Source organism: Lipotes vexillifer, unplaced genomic scaffold (genome assembly GCF_000442215.2).
Source record: "Lipotes vexillifer unplaced genomic scaffold, Lipotes_vexillifer_v1.1 scaffold402, whole genome shotgun sequence".
Classification (NCBI taxonomy): Eukaryota; Metazoa; Chordata; class Mammalia; order Artiodactyla; family Lipotidae; genus Lipotes; species Lipotes vexillifer.
The window spans coordinates 3,212,514-3,231,802 of record NW_006798409.1 but is presented as its reverse complement, the minus strand read 5'-3'; the positions used below and the strand labels follow the sequence as shown (position 1 = coordinate 3,231,802).

At 47.1% G+C, this 19,289-nt stretch overlaps 1 protein-coding gene across 1 annotated transcript in view; it reads right to left on the bottom strand.

Moving 5' to 3' along the window:
- Positions 1-18,457, bottom strand: part of HLCS (holocarboxylase synthetase) — a 194,478-nt gene extending 176,021 nt beyond the window's left edge. The window contains exons 1-3 of the mRNA XM_007470506.1: positions 18,106-18,457; positions 3,257-3,385; positions 713-1,659 (exon numbers count right to left, since the gene is read on the bottom strand). Coding sequence (XP_007470568.1) covers positions 713-1,659; positions 3,257-3,385; positions 18,106-18,457 — 1,428 coding nt within the window. The remainder of the gene's footprint in view (positions 1-712; positions 1,660-3,256; positions 3,386-18,105) is intronic.
- Between the last annotated feature and the right edge of the window lie 832 nt (positions 18,458-19,289).

Genomic DNA, 19,289 nt, shown 5'->3' with positions numbered 1-19,289 from the left:
GGGCGGGGGCGGGTGGGGGGGGAGAGAAACAGCAGATGAACCAAAGGAGCCCCCTTAGCACGGGAAGGGAAGTAAAATTTTCCTTTTATCTCTGTTTCCATTTTTTCTTACCTACGTATTAATTTGCTATAAATCTAAATCACTTCAATATTCTCTTATTTGAAACTGTTCTCAGCAAGTAGATTTTAAGACTGACAAATCGTAAAGGAATTGAGGATCTGAAGGTGTTTTCAACACTCACTGTCCCAGCAGTTGGTGAGCATTCACACAAACCCCTGACAATATTTTAATGTGATAGTTACTACTGTTTGGAATTACCACCCCAAGGCACTCAATTCCCTTCATTAAATAACAGTTCGATTATATTAACTAAAGTGTGCTTTGAGGCAAGAGAGTGGGGACTGATGGATTTTAGAAAGAGTATTACCAGTGTATAGATCAAGACAAGAAACAAGTTTTGGCTAATTCTTGGTTAACCAGCAATCTTTAATTAGCCATAATACCTTCTGCCTCGTTCCTCCCTCACAAGTATTTTGGTGAAACAGGATGTCCACAGGAAAGCCTGCTACTCACCATCAGCAGAAATTCCCAGCCAAAAGTCAGAAGTCCCCCCACCAGCACACAGACTCTGCAACCTTTCAAAGTACGTCCCTCGAGATCGTATCCAATCAAAGAGACCCAAAGATTGTGACATGGATGCCGGCCTGCGTACCTGACAAAGAACAGCTTCTCCGCCACGTGTTCCGAAAGGCACTTGCACAATCAGCCTGTCCTCGTCCTTGTTGTCCAGGTGGCCCTGGAGCTTGCCCAGGCTGAGCGGCTCCCCGGGGCCCCCCTCGTAAATGCAGCCGCTGCTCAGGACGCTGAGCCTCACCTGGCTCCAGTCCGCCTTGCAGAAAACCAAGCTCTGGACTGTGTCCTGCAGTGCGGCCTTCCTGGTCACCTGGAAGCCAGCAAGCGTGAAGGGCGATGACAGGCCCAGTACCTTCCCTCCCTGAGCAAGATAGGCCATGAACCTCCGGGACAGGTCCTCAGGGACGGACTCCCTTGTGGCAATGACCACCAACAGGCAGTTGTCTGGCCATGGGTCCCTGAGAGCACTTTCCAGCGGCAGGTGGTAGAGAGTGTAACAGCTGGTGTCCACGCAGTCGGCCAGAGCTGACCGGACCTGCTGGAGCCGGCCCAGGGCGTCCTGGGAGTCGGACCCCACGTAGAGAAGGATGTTAGGTGCTTTTCCCGTGAGGTTGACCCTCCTCTGTTTTCTCTTGGGGCAGAGGTCATACGCGATACCCTCCAAACCACTGCTGTAGTCGTAGGGAAGATCTGGAATGTTCTCTGCAGAGGCAAACTTGACGGATTCGATGGTGCTGTTCTCAAGCTCCAAACACTCGTGGCAGCTAGAAAGATGGAGGTGACAGTGCTCGACGGAGCCCACGCCTCTGTCGCTCTCCCCGGCAGGCTCGCCCCCAAGGGTATCGCCTTGCCCCTGCGTGGGTGTGGAACCCAGAACCTGGCGGTCCTTTCTGCCAACATGCTCCATAGCCTCCAGCTCAGGCTTGCTCTCAACAGAAGATTCAGGCTGGGGCTGTAGGAGCTGCGCTGGCGTGTCTGAGGCCTGATCCTTAAGTTCCTTCAGAGCAGAGTCGTGCAAGTGGACAGCTAAAGAGAACAGAGAAGACAATCCATCAACCCTCTGGTTTGTCATGCAGCTAAGCTCAGAACCTCAGGGCGCTCTCTGCGCTGCATGACCTACATTCCAGGGCAGCCCTCATTCCCCGCCACCCAACTCTGAGGCCTCCTTGGGAACCACGTGACTGCTCCCACCTGCTAGGAGGGTGACCCTGACAATCCCGAGTAAAATCGCATGTTTCCACACCTTTCCCGTACAGACCAGAAAACCTCAGACCCCCTTATTGTCTGGTGAAGAAAGGGAGATTCGGAGAGGTGATTTTGTCCACTTGCTTACAGATTCAATTTTGTGGCTATCAATCTCCTATATGATAATGAAACTTGAAAACAAGGCACATAGCTAGAGTCTATCCACGCATGCCCCAGGAAAAAGCCACTCTCAGGACACTTCATTGGATCAACCGGGGAGAAGGATCTTGCCAGTATCTTGACCCAGGTCTGGAATATAAGTTTACAATCACTGATTCAAAAAACATTAACTGAGCACTTGCTAAACATCTGGCATGGTATTAGGCACATGCACGTGGCCAATGGGGAAATGAAGTGATTTTCGCAAATTTCCAGAGCTGGTGACACTCATTGGCTCAAGATACAAATGAAAACTTCCTTGTAAGTCAATTATACTTCAATAAAATAAAATTTTAAAAGTATATGTGTACATCGGCTTCCCTGGGGGTGCAGTGGTTGGGAGTCCACCTGTCAGTGCAGGGGACACGGGTTCAAGCCCTGGTCCGGGAGGATCCCACATGCCACGGAGCAACTAAGCCCATGAGCCACAACTACTGAGCCTGCGCTCTAGAGCCCACGAGCCACAACTACTGAGCCTGCGTGCCACAACCGCTGGGGCCCACGTGCCTGAACCCCGTGCTCCGCAATGGTGGGGGGACCACCACAGTGAGGGGCCCGTGCACCGCAGTGGGGAGTGGCCCCTGCTCTCCGCAACTGGAGAAAGCCCGTGCACAGCAACGAAGACCCAACGCCACCGGGAGTGAAATTAATTGATTAATTAATTATTTAATTAAAAGTATACATGTGTATATATATATATATATATATACATAAAAAAGACTTACATGGACATGGAAAGCTACTTTTAAGCCTAATTAAGGAAGAAAATTTTGCGTGTTTCCTGAAAAAAGATGTGTCCCAAAATGATGTAATATATATGTTTTAAGTTAAAAAAACTGTTAGATTTAGAACTTCATAGTAACACTGGCTATGCCTTCCATTCAGTTGAACTATGGTCTAGAAACCAGTTATACTGTATTAGAGTGTGTGAAATAAATATTATATGGGTTCTAAATTTGCATGCCATTTCATGAACAATGCAATTATGGGAAATCCTTGTTTAAGAATTTGAAAAGCACTAATGATATAGTCAGGGATAAGCACCTCAAAAAAAATAATTGACACATGTATGAATGTTATACTATTATGGTTCTATCCAAACTGCTGGCTGAATTAAGCTGCAAATAAGCATTGCCCTTAAGTCATACCAAACAACAGTCCTTAAGTTCATAACTGACGGCATCCTGCTATGATGAAAACATTTCCTAAGATGACTTACAAACGATCTTTTGGGGTATCAGTCCATTAGCCACCTGGAGTCTATCTTCAAGGAACGCCACTCCCAGCTTGCTGAAGTCATTCACACTTGCTTTGGCGATTAACTGATAAGGATCCCCAGGTCTGCAAGCTAAGGGCAAGCAACAATCCGACCACTTCACAGTCTGAGAAGAAGTGGGGGAGGGAGGAGGAAGAAAGACAGGATGAGATTTTTCTTCTCTAAAATAACCAGATACTTTACTTTTCCCTTCAGCTCCCACCACTATATTACAGTTAAACAATGAATTACTGGATAGTACATTTTAACATCAAAGATGTCCTGGTTCAAACATTCTCATTTCTACTTAACAGGGCTTACAAAGCAATAGATGTACTCTCTCATTTAAAAGTAACTGAAGTCTTAACTGCTTTTCAAGGGACTAAAAGGGGAAAGGGCCATTCCCTACATCTGGAAAGACATAAACTTGCCCTTCACTAACAGGAAATAGGAGAGAACAAGCCCACAATATCCAATGATTCGTGGATATTCATTCACCCTTAGATCAGCTTTTCTCAAAGTGGGGTCCAAGACCCACTACAACAGAACTCCCCGGGAGCAGATGAAAACTTCCTGTTTCTGGGCACTACTCTCTGTCTGGTGCTTCAGACTCTCTGGAGTTGCAGCCCAGGAATCAGAAGTTTAAACATGCTTCCCATTGATTCCTGAACGTGACAGCAACCGCCTCCAGTGAGCTCCGGCCTGTCGCAGTTCACATTTCCACCACAAGGGGGACAGGGAAAATGAGAGTAGACAAAGCTCAGTCCTTTAAGCCAGCGGTCCCCAAACTTTTTGGGACCAGTTTCGTGGAAGACAATTTTTCCACGGACCGGGGTAGGGGGAATGGTTTCGGGATGACTGAAGCACATTATATTTATTGTGCACTTTATTTCTATTATTATCACACTGTAATATATAATGAGATAATTATACAACTCACCATAATGCTGACAGGAGGCGGAGCTCAGGCAGTAATGCTAGCGGCAGGGAGCGGCTATAAATACAGATGAGGCTTCACTCGCCCATCCACTGCTCGCTCACCTCCTGCTGTATGGCCTGGTTCCTAACAGGCAATGGACCAGTACCGGTCCGTGGCCCAGGGGTTGGGGGCCCCTGCTTTGAGCCTTCCAGTGTTTATGAAAAAATTTGAGACTGGGACAAGAAGGGGAGCCCCTTGGGGTTGGGAGCCTGGCTCTGGAGCCCTAGATCTGGGTCTGGGTCAAACTCTCCTAATCGTCTCAGAACCTCTCAAGTCTCAGCTTCTTTATTTCATAAAACAGTAATAATGATAGTACCCATCATTGTATAGGTTTGCTATGTTAATGAAATTAAAGAGTTTATGTAATGCCCCCAGTAGAAAGCTTGGGACAGAAAAAGTGTTCAATTAATGGAAACTGCTATTATTAGAATCTGGCTTTAAAAGCAATATTGAATATAGTAGTCCTTTTCCAAGATGCCATGAATAATTTCCCTACTTCCCAAAATCTTCTCAGGGATGTCCTGCCCCCAATTTCATGATCAGTGATATATACTTTTGAATTCCACTCTTTATATTGTTAGGTTAGGTTTTTAGAACTAACTCTTGCTGAAAACAATTTTAAAATGCTGGATGTGGACTTCCCTGGTGGTCCAGTGGTTAAGAATCTGCCTTCCAATGCAGGGGAAGCAGAATCAATCCCTGGTCGGGGAACCAAGATCCCACACGTCACGGGGCAACTAAGCCCTCGCGCTGCAACTACTGAGTCCGTGCCACAACTACAGAGCCCAAGTGCCACAACTAAGACCCGACTCAGCAATAAATAAATAAATAAGTAAATGCTGGATAAATAAAGAAAACATCATTTCAAAAGCACTGGACAACTGACTAGATAATGAAGAACTTCCGGGCCAAATGCCAGGGTAAATCCCGCACCTACAGAGGTAAGGGGAATTTCCACAAGCCAAGGAACTTTGGCCCTGAGGTGACTTCTTATCCAGGAAACCTGGCATTTAAAAGTCAGGGCCGGGCTTCCCTGGTGGCACAGTGGTTGAGAGTCCGCCTGCCAATGCAGGGGACACGGGTTCGTGCCCCGGTCCGGGAGGATCCCACGTGCCGCGGAGCGGCTGGGCCCATGAGCCATGGCCGCTGAGTCTGCGCGTCCGGAGCCTGTGCTCCGCAACGGGAGAGGCCACAGCAGTGAGAGGCCCGCGTACCGGAAAAAAAAAAAAAAAAAACTGCTAAAAGTCAGGGCCCATAAATAAATAAATAAATAAATAAATAAATAAATAAAAGTCAGGGCACAACTGGCATCAAGATCAATGGAATAGGGCTTCCCTGGTGGCCCAGTGCTTGAGAGTCCGCCTGCCGGTGCTGGAGACGCGGGTTCGTGCCCCGTTTCGGGAAGATCCCACATGCCGCGGAGCGGCTGGGCCCGTGAGCCATGGCCACTGAGCCTGCGCGTCCGGAGCCTGTGCTCCGCAAATGGGAGAGGCCACAACAGTGAGAGGCCCGCATAACGCAAGTTAAAAAAAAAAAAAAAAAAAAAGATCAATGGAATAGAACTGAGAGTATAGAAATAAACATATACATTTGTAGACGATTAATTTTGGACAAGGTTCCCAAGACAACTCAGAGGGAAAGAATCATCTTTTCAACAACTATGCTGGTACAACCGGATATCCACATGCAGAAGAATGAAGATGTACCCCTATCTCATACCATGTATTACCAGGTACAAAATTAACTGAAAATGGATCAAATCCTCAATGTAAGCACAAAAACTACAAAACTCTTCGAAGAAAACATAGATGTAAATCGTCATGACCTTGGATCAGGCACTGGTTTCTCAGATAAGACACCAAAAGTACAAGCAACAAAGTAAATAAATAAATAAATAGGACTTCATCAAAATTTTTGAGTGGGACTTCCCTGGTGGTGCAGTGGTGAAGAATCCTCCTGCCAGGGGCTTCCCTGGTGGCGCAGTGGTTGAGAGTCCGCCTGCCGATGCAGGGGACATGGGTTCGTGCCCCGGTCCGGGAAGATCCCACATGCCACAGAGCGGCTGGGCCCGTGAGCCATGGCCGCTAAGCCTGCGCGTCCAGAGCCTGTGCTCGGCAACGGGAGAGGCCACAGCAGTGAGAGGCCCACGCACCGCAAAAAAAAAAAAAAAGACCCCCCCTGCCAATGCAGGGGACACGGGTTAGAGCCCTGGTCCAGGAAGATCCCACATGCCACAGAGCAACTAAGCCCATGCGCCACAACTACTGAGCCTACGCTCTAGAGCCCAAGAGCCACAACTACTGAAGCCCATGTGCCTAGAGCCCGTGCTCCGCAATAAAAGAAGCCACCGCAATGAGAAGACTGTGCACCACAACAAAGAGTAGCCCCCGCTCGTTGCAACTAGAGAAAGCCCGCGGGCAGCAAGAAAGACCCAACAGCCAAAAATAAATTAATTAAATAAATAAATTTATTAAAAAAAAATTTGTGCTTCAAAGAACACTTTCAAGAAAGTGCAAAGACAACCCACAAAATGGGAGAAAATATTTGCAAATCATGTATCTGATAAGAGATTTGTATCCACAATATATAAAGAATTCCCACAACTCAACAATAAAAAGACAAATACCCAATTTAAAAATGGGCAAAGAATCTGACTGGACATTTCCCCAAAGAAAATATACAAGTGGCAATAGCACTTGAAAAGATGCTCAACACCATTCATCATTAGAGAAATGCAAATCAAAACTACAATGAGGGCCTCCCTGGTGGCGCAGTGGTTGAGAGTCCGCCTGCCGATGCAGGGGATACGGGTTCGTGCCCCGGTCCGGGAGGAACCCACATGCCGCGGAGCGGCTGGGTCCGTGAGCCATGGCCGCTGAGCTTGCGCGTCCGGCAACGGGAAAGGCCACGACAGTGAGAGGCCCACATATCGCAAAAAAAAAAAAAAACTACAATGAGATGGACTCCCCTGGTGGCGCAATGGTTAAGAATCCGCCTGCCAATCGAGGCCTGGTCCGGGAAAATCCCACATGCAGTGGATCAATTAAGCCCGTGTACCACAACTAGTGAGCCTGTGCTCTAGAGCCCGTGAGCCACAACTACTGAGCCTGTGTGCCACAACTACTGAAGCCCCCACGCCTAGAGCCCGAGCTCCACAAGAGAAGCCACCACAATGAGAAGCCCATGCACTGCAACGAAGAGTAGCCCCAACTCGTCGCAACTAGAGAAAGCCCACGTACAGCAACGAAGACCCAACGCAGCCAAAAATAAATTAAAAAAAAAAATCACTACAATGAGATACTTCAACTAGGATGGCTAAAATCAAAAAGATGGACAATAGGGAATTCCCTGGTGGTCCAGTGGTTAGGACCCCACGCTTTCACTGCCAATCGGGTTCAGTCCCTGTCAGGGAACTAATATCTCACATGCCATGAAGCGTGGTCAAAAAAAAAAAAAAGATGGACAATAACAAATATTGAGGATGTTGAGAAATCAGAACCCTAATACACCGCTGGTAGAAATGTAAAAGGGTGCACCCTCCTTGCAAGAGTTCATCAGTTCCTCAAAAAGTTAAACAGAGTTTCCAAATGACCCAGAAATTCCACTCCTAGGTATATACCTAAGAGAAATAAAAATATACATCTACACACAAAACATGTACACAAGTGTTCATAGCAGCATTATTCATAATAGCCAAAGAGTAGAAATACCCCCAAATGTCCATCAACAGATAAATGGATAAATTAAATGTATATATCCATACAATGGGATATTACTCAGCCATGAAAGGGAATGAAGTATTGATATATGTTACAATGTAGATGAATCTTGAATACATTATACTAAGTTTAGGAAGCCAATAACTAAAGGTCATATATTACATGATTCTATTTATATGAAATATTCAAATCATACAAATCTACAGTGTTGGAAAGTAGATTAGTGGCTCCCAGGGACAGGACCACTGGAGAGTGACTGCAAATAGGTACACATTTTTTTTGGGGGGGGGTGATAAAAATGTTCCAGAATTAGATGGTGGTGATGACTGCACAACTACTGAATTGTAATTATACACTTTAAAAGGATGAAATTCATGGTATGTGAATTGTATCTCAATTTTAAAAAGAAAAAGAAAAGAGTCTGGAGTCCTCCAAGGTTCAACACTACCCCACAGAATCATTATGCCTTAGTATTTCATTTTTCTCCTTAAAGAGAATTCAAACTGAATTTAACTTTTCTCCTTAGGCAAACAATAATTTTTCAAGTTGAGAAACAGTGTCTTCGAGGGAAAAATAATAAATGCAAGCCTTTATGGTCAAAAGGTCGAAATGCACTAATCAGTCTAGCCTATTTGGAGAAAGGGAAACCTCAGTTGTTAGCTCTACATGTAGCTTTCCCTCCCTTTTACCACCTGCTTCTCCCACCTCCTCCCAGACATCCAGCCAGAGTGAGGAGGATTCACCTGGAGGGGCCAGCCTGACCAACACTTCCGTAGGCCTCTGCATTTCAAATAGGACACCTTTGATCCAGGGTGAAGAGCTGAAGTCTACAATTCAGACAAATATTTAGTTGATTCCCAGCTTTGAGAATGCAGGAAGGATGTCAGCTCAGGAGGATGAGAAGATAAAGTATCGCCTTGGCAAGAGCTGACTTTTCAGATGAGGGTGAATGGGAAACATGAAAAGGAGCAACGCAACCTCCTGCATGAGGCTAAAAGCATCTTTGTTCTCAGCACTATCGCTGGCAGAGAATAAGGACAAATAGCCGGTGGAGATACAGCCCAGAATTTAGTTGTTCAGACGTTGATGTAGCACCCTGCTGCAGCGGGCACTGGCGTGGAGCTGTGCCTCAAAGTAAGCACTTCCTGTAAAAGGAGCCAACAATGAAATCCTCACACCCAGGAGAGACGCAGGAGATAAAGCAAGGGGGGAAGGACAGGAAGCAGCCAGAGAACAATATATACACACGTCCCTGATCAAGTTTCTCAACTAGCCCGGCTGTTTCCTCACCTCAGTGCATTTCCTTTTTCTAGGAACGTGGTCCGTGAACCACAGACCATGCAAACTCCTCCAAGCAGCGCTGCGGCCCCGATCAAAGCAAAGCAGCAGTGTCACCGGGACTCATCCAGGGTGTCTGCCATCTGCCCGGTGGCTAAAAGCAAACAGGCCACTTCCCATATGCACTTCCAGCTGGAGATAAAGGGACAGAGGAAGAAAGGGGAAGTCAAGCAAAAGGCTTACTCCCCAAGATCAAAGGCAAAGAAGCCCTGGTCATACCTAAACAAGGGGATGTCCTCCTCTCCTGTGCAGCCTGCAGAAAGCCCTTCCATAACCCGAGCTTGGGACTTGAGGCTGCAGTGACTACACTGATGTGTCCACTCCACTCAACTCAACACACACGTGCACCAGGAAGGGGATCCAGGGACCAACGGAATGGGGTTAAACTCTCTACAACAAATTGCCCTTCCCAAGGCTGCCTGCAGCAGGTGCGGAGCTGAAGTTCTGCAGCTAATCGGGCAATGGAAATCTCAACAACCAGTTAGGTGATGCTTAATCTATGTGCCAACTCAGCTAGGTCACGGTACCTGGATATTTGGCCAAACATCAGTCCAGAGGTGACTGTGAAGATATTTTTTAGATGTGGTTCACATTTAAAATGAGTCAGCTTTGAGTAGATTATCCTCTGTAATGTGGGTGAGCCTCGTCTAATCAGTTGAAGGCCTTACAAGAAAAAGACTGAGGTTCCCAGGGGAAGAGGGAATTCTGCCTCTAGACTGCCTTCAGACTCAAGCTGCAACATCTATCTCCCCTGAGTTTCCAGCCTCCGGCCTGCCCTGCAGATTTGACACCACAATCACATGAGCCAATTCCTTAAAATAATCTCTTTCTTTCTGTTTCTTTCCCCCGCCACTTCCTCCCTCTCTCTCCCTATATATGTACACATATATGCATATGTATGTATGTATGTATGTATAATGCATGCACGCATGCGCACACACACACACACCCTATTCTGTTTCTCGAGAGAACCCAGATAAATACAAGTTACAATCAGTTACCCTGAATAAGACCAATGTCGCAGCATCGACACTGCTAATTCTCTGGCTCCTGTTTCTCCTCTTACAAATCAGTGTAATTACATGCTAGGTTTTTAAACATCTAGTAATGAATTGAATGAAGGAGGGCTAGACACTCAGAGATGTGAAGAATCTGAAACCAGGGGAGTAAGGGGAAAAGGTTATTTCTTACTTTCAGTTATTCTCAATGCCTTTTGGGTTTGAAAACAGAAAGGATACAGGAATACTACAAAATTCATTTTCACTCTATTATTTAAAAAGATACTATGCCCCATGGTGCTCTTAAGAGAAGGGTGTTGGAAAATCAAGTGACAGTGTAAGGGATATGACAAGTCCACAGCAAGCAAGAGCTGAAATAATAAAGTGACCCAGGTGAGACTTAAGGTGGTTCTGCAAAACTGTAACTGACCAGAAACTCAAGAAAAAGGGTGGTCTAGGTGTTCTAATTTTCTGAATAAATGAGAGCTAATCAGAAAATAATAGAAATACCCTTGTTGTATTTGTGTTCTTCTTTTTTTTTTTTTTAACTTTTTTCTTTTTGGCCACGCAGCTCACAGGGTCTTAGTTCCCAGACCAGGGATCGAACCCATGCCCCCTGCAATGAAAGCACAGAGTCTTAACCACTGGACTGCCAGGGAAGTCCCTATCATGTGTGTTCTTTAGATGCTCCATAAGCACCTGAGACCCAATGTCTACAGTGTACTGCACTAGCATCCCCAATTGTTCACTTTATATCCCTGCCCCACTGATGTTGGTAACCCGAGGAAGCGGAGAAGTTTTAACAGCCATACCAAGTGTTCTGGTTATCCACTGCTGGTAACAAACCACCCCAAAATTTAGTGGCTTACACTCATCATTTATTTTGCTCACAAATCTCAATTTGGGCAGAGCTTAACAAGGACGGCTCAACTCTGCTCCACATGGCATCAGCTAGGATGGTTCAACTGGGCCTGGACGATCCACTTCCAAGGTGGCTTCCTCATACAGCTGGCAAGCTGGAGCCGCCTGCCAGCTGGGAACTCAACTAGGACAGTCCACTGAGGGCCTCAGTTCTTCTTCATGGGAACCTTGCCACAGGGCAGCTTGAGCTTCCTTACAGCATGGGAGCTGGGTTCCAAGAACCCAGGTGGAAGCTGCAAGGTTTCTTATAATCTAGCCTTGGAGGCCCCAGAATGTCTCTTCTACCACATGCTATTAGATAAACAAATCACCAAGGTCAGCCTAGATTCAAGAGAGGGGTATAAGACTCCACCTCTCAATAAGAGAAAGGAATTTGCAGCCATCTTAAATCTACTACACTGAGTTTCAGCCAGCTCTCTCACTCCTCCACTCTGTGTGAGACGGACACGCTCTTTTGGTCTGGTCCCTGCAAGGCAAAGATGTGTGGAGCAGAGCCTAGGGAAGTCGCAGCTTGAAACAGCAGCAGCAAACCTGCTCAGCCTACATGTGACATGAGCAAAAACAAAGATTTGTTGTTAGAAGCCACTGAAATTCTGAGGTCACCTGTTATTTCACCAAAGCTGACTAAAACAATGTGTAAAACTGCATTCTTTACAGGGGTCCCTCCACCAGCCCCTCCTGCCATATTCCCTGTCTCCAGGAATGACCCACCATCCACCCCCAAATCCCTCATCTTCTCATAAAAAGTTCCTACATCTGTCCCCGTCTCCCCTTCCTATTACCAATACTCTGTGAGGCTCGTCTCCGTTCCCACATGGAGTACAATCTGTTCCAGGTTTGCTTCCCTCCAACCCAGTCTCCAATCTGCCTGAATTGTGATCTTTCTAACGTACAAATGTGCTAATTCTGCTAAAAAAAAAAAAAAATTTAAGGGAAAAGAAAACCAAAAAAGAATAATAATTTTTTTAAAAAAGAAAAGAAAAAAGTTTTAGCCTACTGTCCATAGGATGAAGTCCAAATTCCTAATTAGTGCAAAGAAAACTTTTACAATCTGTGTATCCTGTGTATTTGCCATACTATTAGAGAACATTCAGTTTTGCTACACAAAAAACAAGAACAACAAACAGCATGAAGATCATAGATATATGATCTATATATAACTTTTAAGACGTGCTAAAGATAGGGGAGACAAAAGGAACGTACGTGTGTTGAACATAGATAAAAGGGACAGGACAAAAGACAGTATTCCTCCTAAGCAGAAAGTCATGGATGGACCAAGTAAATCTTAAATATTAGTAAGACACAAATCATGCCACCTCCAGATTGACAGTTATGTCATCCCTAAATCAGCCACCCATTAGGGTCCCATTTATATTCTGCCTAGAAATACAGGTAAAATGCACAGCTTCTCAACAGGTCACTAGTAAGCCACAGCTCTTCCAGGCGTACATGTCCCAAATCTCTCTAACAGAGCAAGTGTGTGCCAGCCACAGGCATCCTCCATCTGCCAAGTCCCCTGTTTAACCTCAACTCTGGTCCTTGTAACCACACCCTCGGCGGAGAAGGCAGATGCAGCAGAGAGAGACAGGATGTGTGAACACTGCCTAGCTCAGGATTCAGGGGTGCAGTCCTTCCATCCCTCGGCCACCCCATCTAAGTGTTACCGGACCCCAGAACTGTCTGTTTCTTGCTGTACATTTTGAATTGATTTAATAAACTGTGCAGTTTTAGCATCTTAACTTTTTCTGTGCGCCTCTCTATTCTGTGACCGCCGGATAACCTGCCTGGTAATGTTCTGGAAAGCTATCGCTGCATCAAGGTAATTTCCCACTTAACACTCCAGCCCCATCTTTCCCCTCTGGCCTTCTTCCGAGCCAATCCCCCAACTCATGTTAATTAGACTCCAATCGTACTGAACTGCGTGCAGTTCTCCAGGTGCAAATGCTGTGTGCCTCTGCATCTGCTGTTCTGACTGGAAGCCTTGGCCTCCTTCTTCACGTAATTCCTGTTTTTTCCTTAAAGACGCAGATATTGGGCTTCCCTGGTGGCGCGGTGGTTGAGAGTCTGCCTGCTGACGCAGGGGACGCTCGTTCGTGCCCCGGTCCGGGAGGATCCCGCGTGCCGCGGAGCGGCTGGGCCCGTGAGCCACGGCCGCTGAGCCTGCGCGTCCGGAGCCTGTGCTCCGCAACGGGAGAGGCCACAACAGTGAGAGGCCCGCGTACGGCAAAAAAATTTTTAAAAAAATTTTTTTTTCCCCCGGCCGTGCTACACAGCCTGCGGGATCTTAGTTCCCTGACCAGGGAGTAAACTTGGGCCCATCAGTGAAAGAGTGAGAGTGCCGAATCCTAACCACTGGGAATTCCCTACTAATATATTTTTATTTAACCCAAAATATCAGAAAAGAAAGGGAATCAATCACAAAGGCCAGGAAAGAGCACTCAAAAAAACCAAATTAGTTTTGATTATGGTACACAAATGAAAAACACGGTACTCACAGTTTCCGAAGAGGACGATGGTCTCTGTAAAGTGTCACCTTGCACCCAAATGCTCTCTGTCACAAATGCTATGTGTTCTGCTTCAAGTATAAAAGGAGAAACCAGAAACAGGGCCCATTTGTTCAAGTCATCAATGGACTGGATAGAGGGAAAGAAACACAAAAAGGAAGGATTCAATATGACTTCAAATCACAACTGCTATTTACATCAACATCCAGGACAACCCCACCTCTGCAATTCCAGGTGGCATCTAAATAAATAAGGTCATTGGATGCTTTCCTATAGACCACATTAACCCTGCATTTTTTTTGTTTAACTGTGACTGTTTAAACAGTTGCAACATCCCTCAATGTTTCATGACAGTTTTAACATCTCTAGACATTTCTTATCAAGCAATTAATTCTGAAACTTATTCCCACCATTCCTTACTGCTGAGAGCATGTAGGAACCTTCCAAATTACAACTTGGAAGCACATTTAAAGATGAGGCAGCTCAGGGACTTCCCTGGCGGTCCAGTGGTTAAGGCTCCGTGCTTCCACTGCAGAGGGCACGGGTTTGATCCCACATGCTGCTCAGCATGGCCAAAAAGAAAGAAAAAGATGAGGTGGCTCAGAAGTGCATGATGGTCAGCAGAAGCCTGTTACTCACAGATGCCCGAAGGGCTATTCCTCCTTTTCCTCCAGCCATTACAGCATCAAGATTGGTTAGCAGGGACTTCCCTGGTGGCGCAGTGGTTAAGAATCCGCCTGCCAATGCAGGGGACACGGGTTCGAGCCCTGGTCCTGAAGATCTCACATGCCACAGGGCAACTACACCCGTGCGCCACAACTACTGAGCCTGCACTCTAGAGCCCACGAGCCACAACTACTGAGCCCACGTGCCACAACTACTGAAGCCCGTGCACCTAGAACCCGTGCTCCGCAACAAGAGAAGCCACCACAATGAGAAGCCCGCGCACAGCAACTGAGAGTAGCTCCCGCTCACCACAACTAGAGAAAGCCCTCGCGTAGCAACAAAGACCCAACGCAATCAAAAATAAATTAATTTTTTCGGTTCTTTGTGGCTGCCTGGAGGGGTGGGATAGGGAGGGTGGGAGGGAGGGAGACCAAGAGGGAAGAGATATGGGAACATATGTATATGTATAACTGATTCACTCTGTTATAAAGCAGAAACTAACACACCATTGTAAAGCAATTATACCCCAATAAAGATGTTAAAAATAAATAAATAAATAAATAAATAAATAAAAAGACTGTTTAGCAGATTGGATGTGTCCATTAGTCTCTGCTCTTCTCCTGAAATTTCTCTAAAAGGACTGTACATTAATCTACACTAAAAACAAGGCACATCCTTAGCAGAAAAAGCTGAAATCTAAGGCTGCCCGTGGTGGGGGGGTGGGGGCTTATCATCACCCCGCCCCCGCAAAAAAAAAGGCATTTGGGTCAAGCTCCATAGTTGCTTATCAGTTCAAATCTGCCCTTGCTGGGAAGATCAGAAAGTATTTTCACCAGGCCTAGCAACCTGGCACAAAGCAGAAGCTTACTAAATATCTGTTGAACCAATTAATGAATGAAAATGAGGGAGAAAAAAACTCCTCCTATGGGTAAACATAATTATCAATATAATAGTTAAAAACAAAAAACAGACTGTCCACTTTACTCATAGAAAATGTGTATATTAAACAAAAAGCTTAAAATTTCCGGTTTGTATAAACTCTCTTTGGTGATACTTACCAGTTCTTGGGGGACCTTCAATTATATAAACATACACTTTCAGTACTTATGCATATGATTTTAAGTATATAAGGTATGGAGACAACAAAGGCATAAGATTCAGTTCTGTAAAGTTACTTCAGCCCAGGTAGACCAACAATAGGTATGTACTGAACCAAATCACCAGCCCCACGATATCTGCAATCTTAAGTAACAGGAGCTAATCACAAATAGTCAAACTTTCCAATTGTAGGCCTCGAACATCAGAGCTTAAACTCAACAACCACAACTTCATTTGTTGAAATACTGAGTAACTATTACAGGGCAAGCTGCTTAGCTAAACAGACCCAGTTCCTAGGGAGAAAAGGATAAAACCCGGACATAATGGAAAAGAATATATATATATATATATATATATATATATAAAAAACGGAACCACTCTGCTGCACAGCAGAAATTTGCACAACATTGTAAATCAACTATACTTCAATTTAAAAAATGAAAAAAAAATGTCACAATAAAAAAATAATAAACACTGGAAATATGAAGTGCAATTTAAAGTCTATGAGGACACAGAGCTGGCTGGTCACATCTAGTCTGGAAACGCAGGGACATCTCTGTGAGACAGTGATTTCTGGGCAAAGCTCTAAGGAGGACAGCAAGTTACAAAAACCCCGAAAGCCCAAAGCCAGTTTGGCCCAGGTGTCCCTACACCCTGCTGGAGCAGTCAGCAAGGGCTGAAGAGCATTAGTAAGTTATCAAAGTTAACAGAAGCCCAATAAAGTCATGGAGATGTGCAAAAGTAAAACTGTCTCCCAAGAGAATTAAAGACATTTGCATCTCATTATTTTTTGGATGTTCATTATTTCTACTCTAATCTAAACCTCTTAGAGGTGTTTTGTTTTGTTTTTTAATAAATGGATCGATTGATTGGCTGCGTTGGGTCTTCGTTGCGCGCGCGGGCTTTCTCTGGTTGCAGCCAGCGGGGGGCTACTCTTCCTTGAGCTGTGTGGGCTTCTCATCAGGGTGGCCTCTCCTGTTGTGGAGCACAGGCTCTAGGCGTGGGGACTTTGGTAGTTGTGGCTCACGGGCTCTAAAGCGCAGGCTCAGTAGTTGTTGGCGCATGGGCTTAGCTGCTCCGTGGCATGTGGGATCTTCCCTGATCAGGGATCGAACCCGTGTTCCCTTCATTGGCAGGCAGATTCTTAACCACTGCCCCACCAGGAAAGTCCCTAGAGGTTATTTTTTAAGTAAATGAATGCAGTTTGGAAACCATTACTATAGAAAAATCCACCCCTCAATTTTTCCTCATTTTATTATCTTTCTCAGTCAGGGTTCCTTACAAGAATTAAGCCCTCCTTCCCTCAGGAGTCCATTGTATGTAATGAATGAACACCTAGGCGATATTACATATGCACTCTCTTAGAACTTATCATATTCTGTGTTATATAGGATACCAACAAGGATGGGTATTTTTTTTTAATAAATTTATTTATTTATTTTTGGCCGCGTTAGGTCTTCGTTGCTGCCCGCGGGCTTTTGCGGACTTTTTCTAGTTGCGGCGAGCGGGGGCTACACTTCGTCGCAGTGCGCGGGCTTCTCATTGCGGTGGCTTCTCTTGTTGCAGAGCACGGGCTCTAGGCGCGCAGACTTCAGTAGTTGTGGCGCGCGGGCTTAGTTCCCCCTCAGCATGTGGGGTCCTCCCGGTCTGGGGCTCGAACCTGTGTCCCCTGCATTGTCAGGCAGATTCTTAACCACTGCGTCACCGGGGAAGTCCCAGAATGGGTATTTTTCTGATTTGTAGCAGCAGAGTATAATCCCATGTCTAAGCATAACCGCAACAAAATATTCAAACCTGAGATAAGATTTTAATTCCCGCATGGTGTATGGTTTTACACACAAAGGAAATCTCATTTTAATGCTACGAGTGATCCAACTTTCCAGAAGGAAGAGGAAAGGATAAGAAACCCATCAAAAGCAAAACACTTTTAAATGTTAATGACAAAGTGGGTGAAGTCAATGGAAATTTGCACAGAACTGCACTGTGAAGCCCATTTCTGATAGCTGAGTGGGAAGAACTATTGTTCCCATTCACAGAAAGAGAGCTGAGGTTTTGCAGAGATCAAACGGCAGCCCCAGGTCACACTGTGGGTGACAGAGCCGGTTGAACTTACAGCCTTATAGACACCAGGCTACGTATTGGGCCAAAAGACAAGATTGTGTGCAAACCAAAACCAAAAAGATTCAGAGATAATCAGTAGGTGCCCGACTGGTAAATGACGCAGCTGACAGGAGCAGGGGACAGGGCAGTTTTTATCACCTCGGGAACACCTGACTTTAGAAAGCTGAGGATTTGCTGCCTTTCTCTGAAATCAGGTTCAACCAAACTCCAGCCCACAGGGTAGGCGGGAGAGGATGTCAGGAAAGGGGCTCTAGGTGGGCACTGCTCAGGTGCTAATCGACTCCGCACAGGCACACAAGCACAAGCCTACTTCGCACCGCCAAGAGCCAGGCGACCATACGCTCGCGTGGCACCCCGTGGAGAGAAGACCAGATCGCCTGTCACAGTTTAGGTCTCATCCAGGCTTCCATGGGCATCGCGTGCAGTGGAGCCCCGGAGCCTGCCTTTCCCCAGACCCCACGCTCGCTACCTCCCGGCGGCGCAGAGGGTGCCCCCGGGCTGCACCGCCCAGGGCGGAGCGCGGGGTCCCGGGGTCGCTTCCGGTACCGGGCAGACCCCGAGGCCGCGCCCCCGCCCCGCCCGGCCCCGCCTTCCGCGCCCCCGGGCGCCCGCGCTCGCCCGCCCACCTGGCTCTCGCCGACGCAGAAGACGCGGCCGCCGTGGCTCAGGCACACGCGGGCGCCCTGGGGCTGCGCAGCCGCGCGGCAGAAGGTGAAGGAGCAGCGCGAGGCCCGCAGTTGCTGCACCGTGGTGCGCACTAGCGCGGCGGGCCCGCGCCCCCAACGCGCCCACAGGTACAAGTAGCACAGCGTGATGAGCATGGCCGGCCGGCCGGCGGGCCCCGCCCTCCCGCCGGCCGGAAGAGGCCGCGCCGCCGGGGAGAGGCCGCGCCGGCTGGAGAAGGCCGCGGGGTGGCGGGGGAGGGGACGTTTGTATGGAGGGAGATAGGAGGCCTGGACTGGAGGGAGGGGTGTGGGGAAGGGAAGTGATGGAGGGAGAAGAGAGGCCGTGCCCGAGGAGGTGAGTGGGAGGGGACCAGGGGAGGCCACTCAGGGTGGAGGGTGGAAGTAACGTGATGGAGGGAGAAGGCGGGCCGTGAGGTAGGTTGGGGACCTGGGGGGTAAACCCGGTAGCCCGCTTAAGCCAGAGCCTGGCCTCCTTTGCTTGAGCGGTGGGAGGCGGATTGAGGAAGGGGCTGTGTATATGTTTATAACGTCAGCAGCCGACATTAACCAGCCAGCACCGTACCAGGAGCCAAAGTGTGCTGATACAACCGCTGCCCAGTCCAAGTAGGAAGATGAGGTGAGGCTGTTTTTATTAGGTTATACTAGGCCTTCATGCAAAAAGGACTTTAAGATAAATGACATAAATTCATACAGTGCAATAATAAGTGTATTTCTGGACTCTTAAAGTAAGGACAGGAAACAAGTTGAAGACAGAGGAGCACTAAAAAGGCGACCTGGGGCTTCCCTGGTGGCGCGGTGGTTGAGAATCCGCCTGCTGATGCAGGGGACGCGGGTTCGTGCCCCGGTCTGGGAGGATCCCACATGCCGCGGAGCGGCTGGACCCGTGAGCCATGGCCGCTGAGCCTGCGCGTCCGGAGCCTGTGCTCCGCAACGGGAGAGGCCACAACAGTGAGAGGCCCGCGTACCG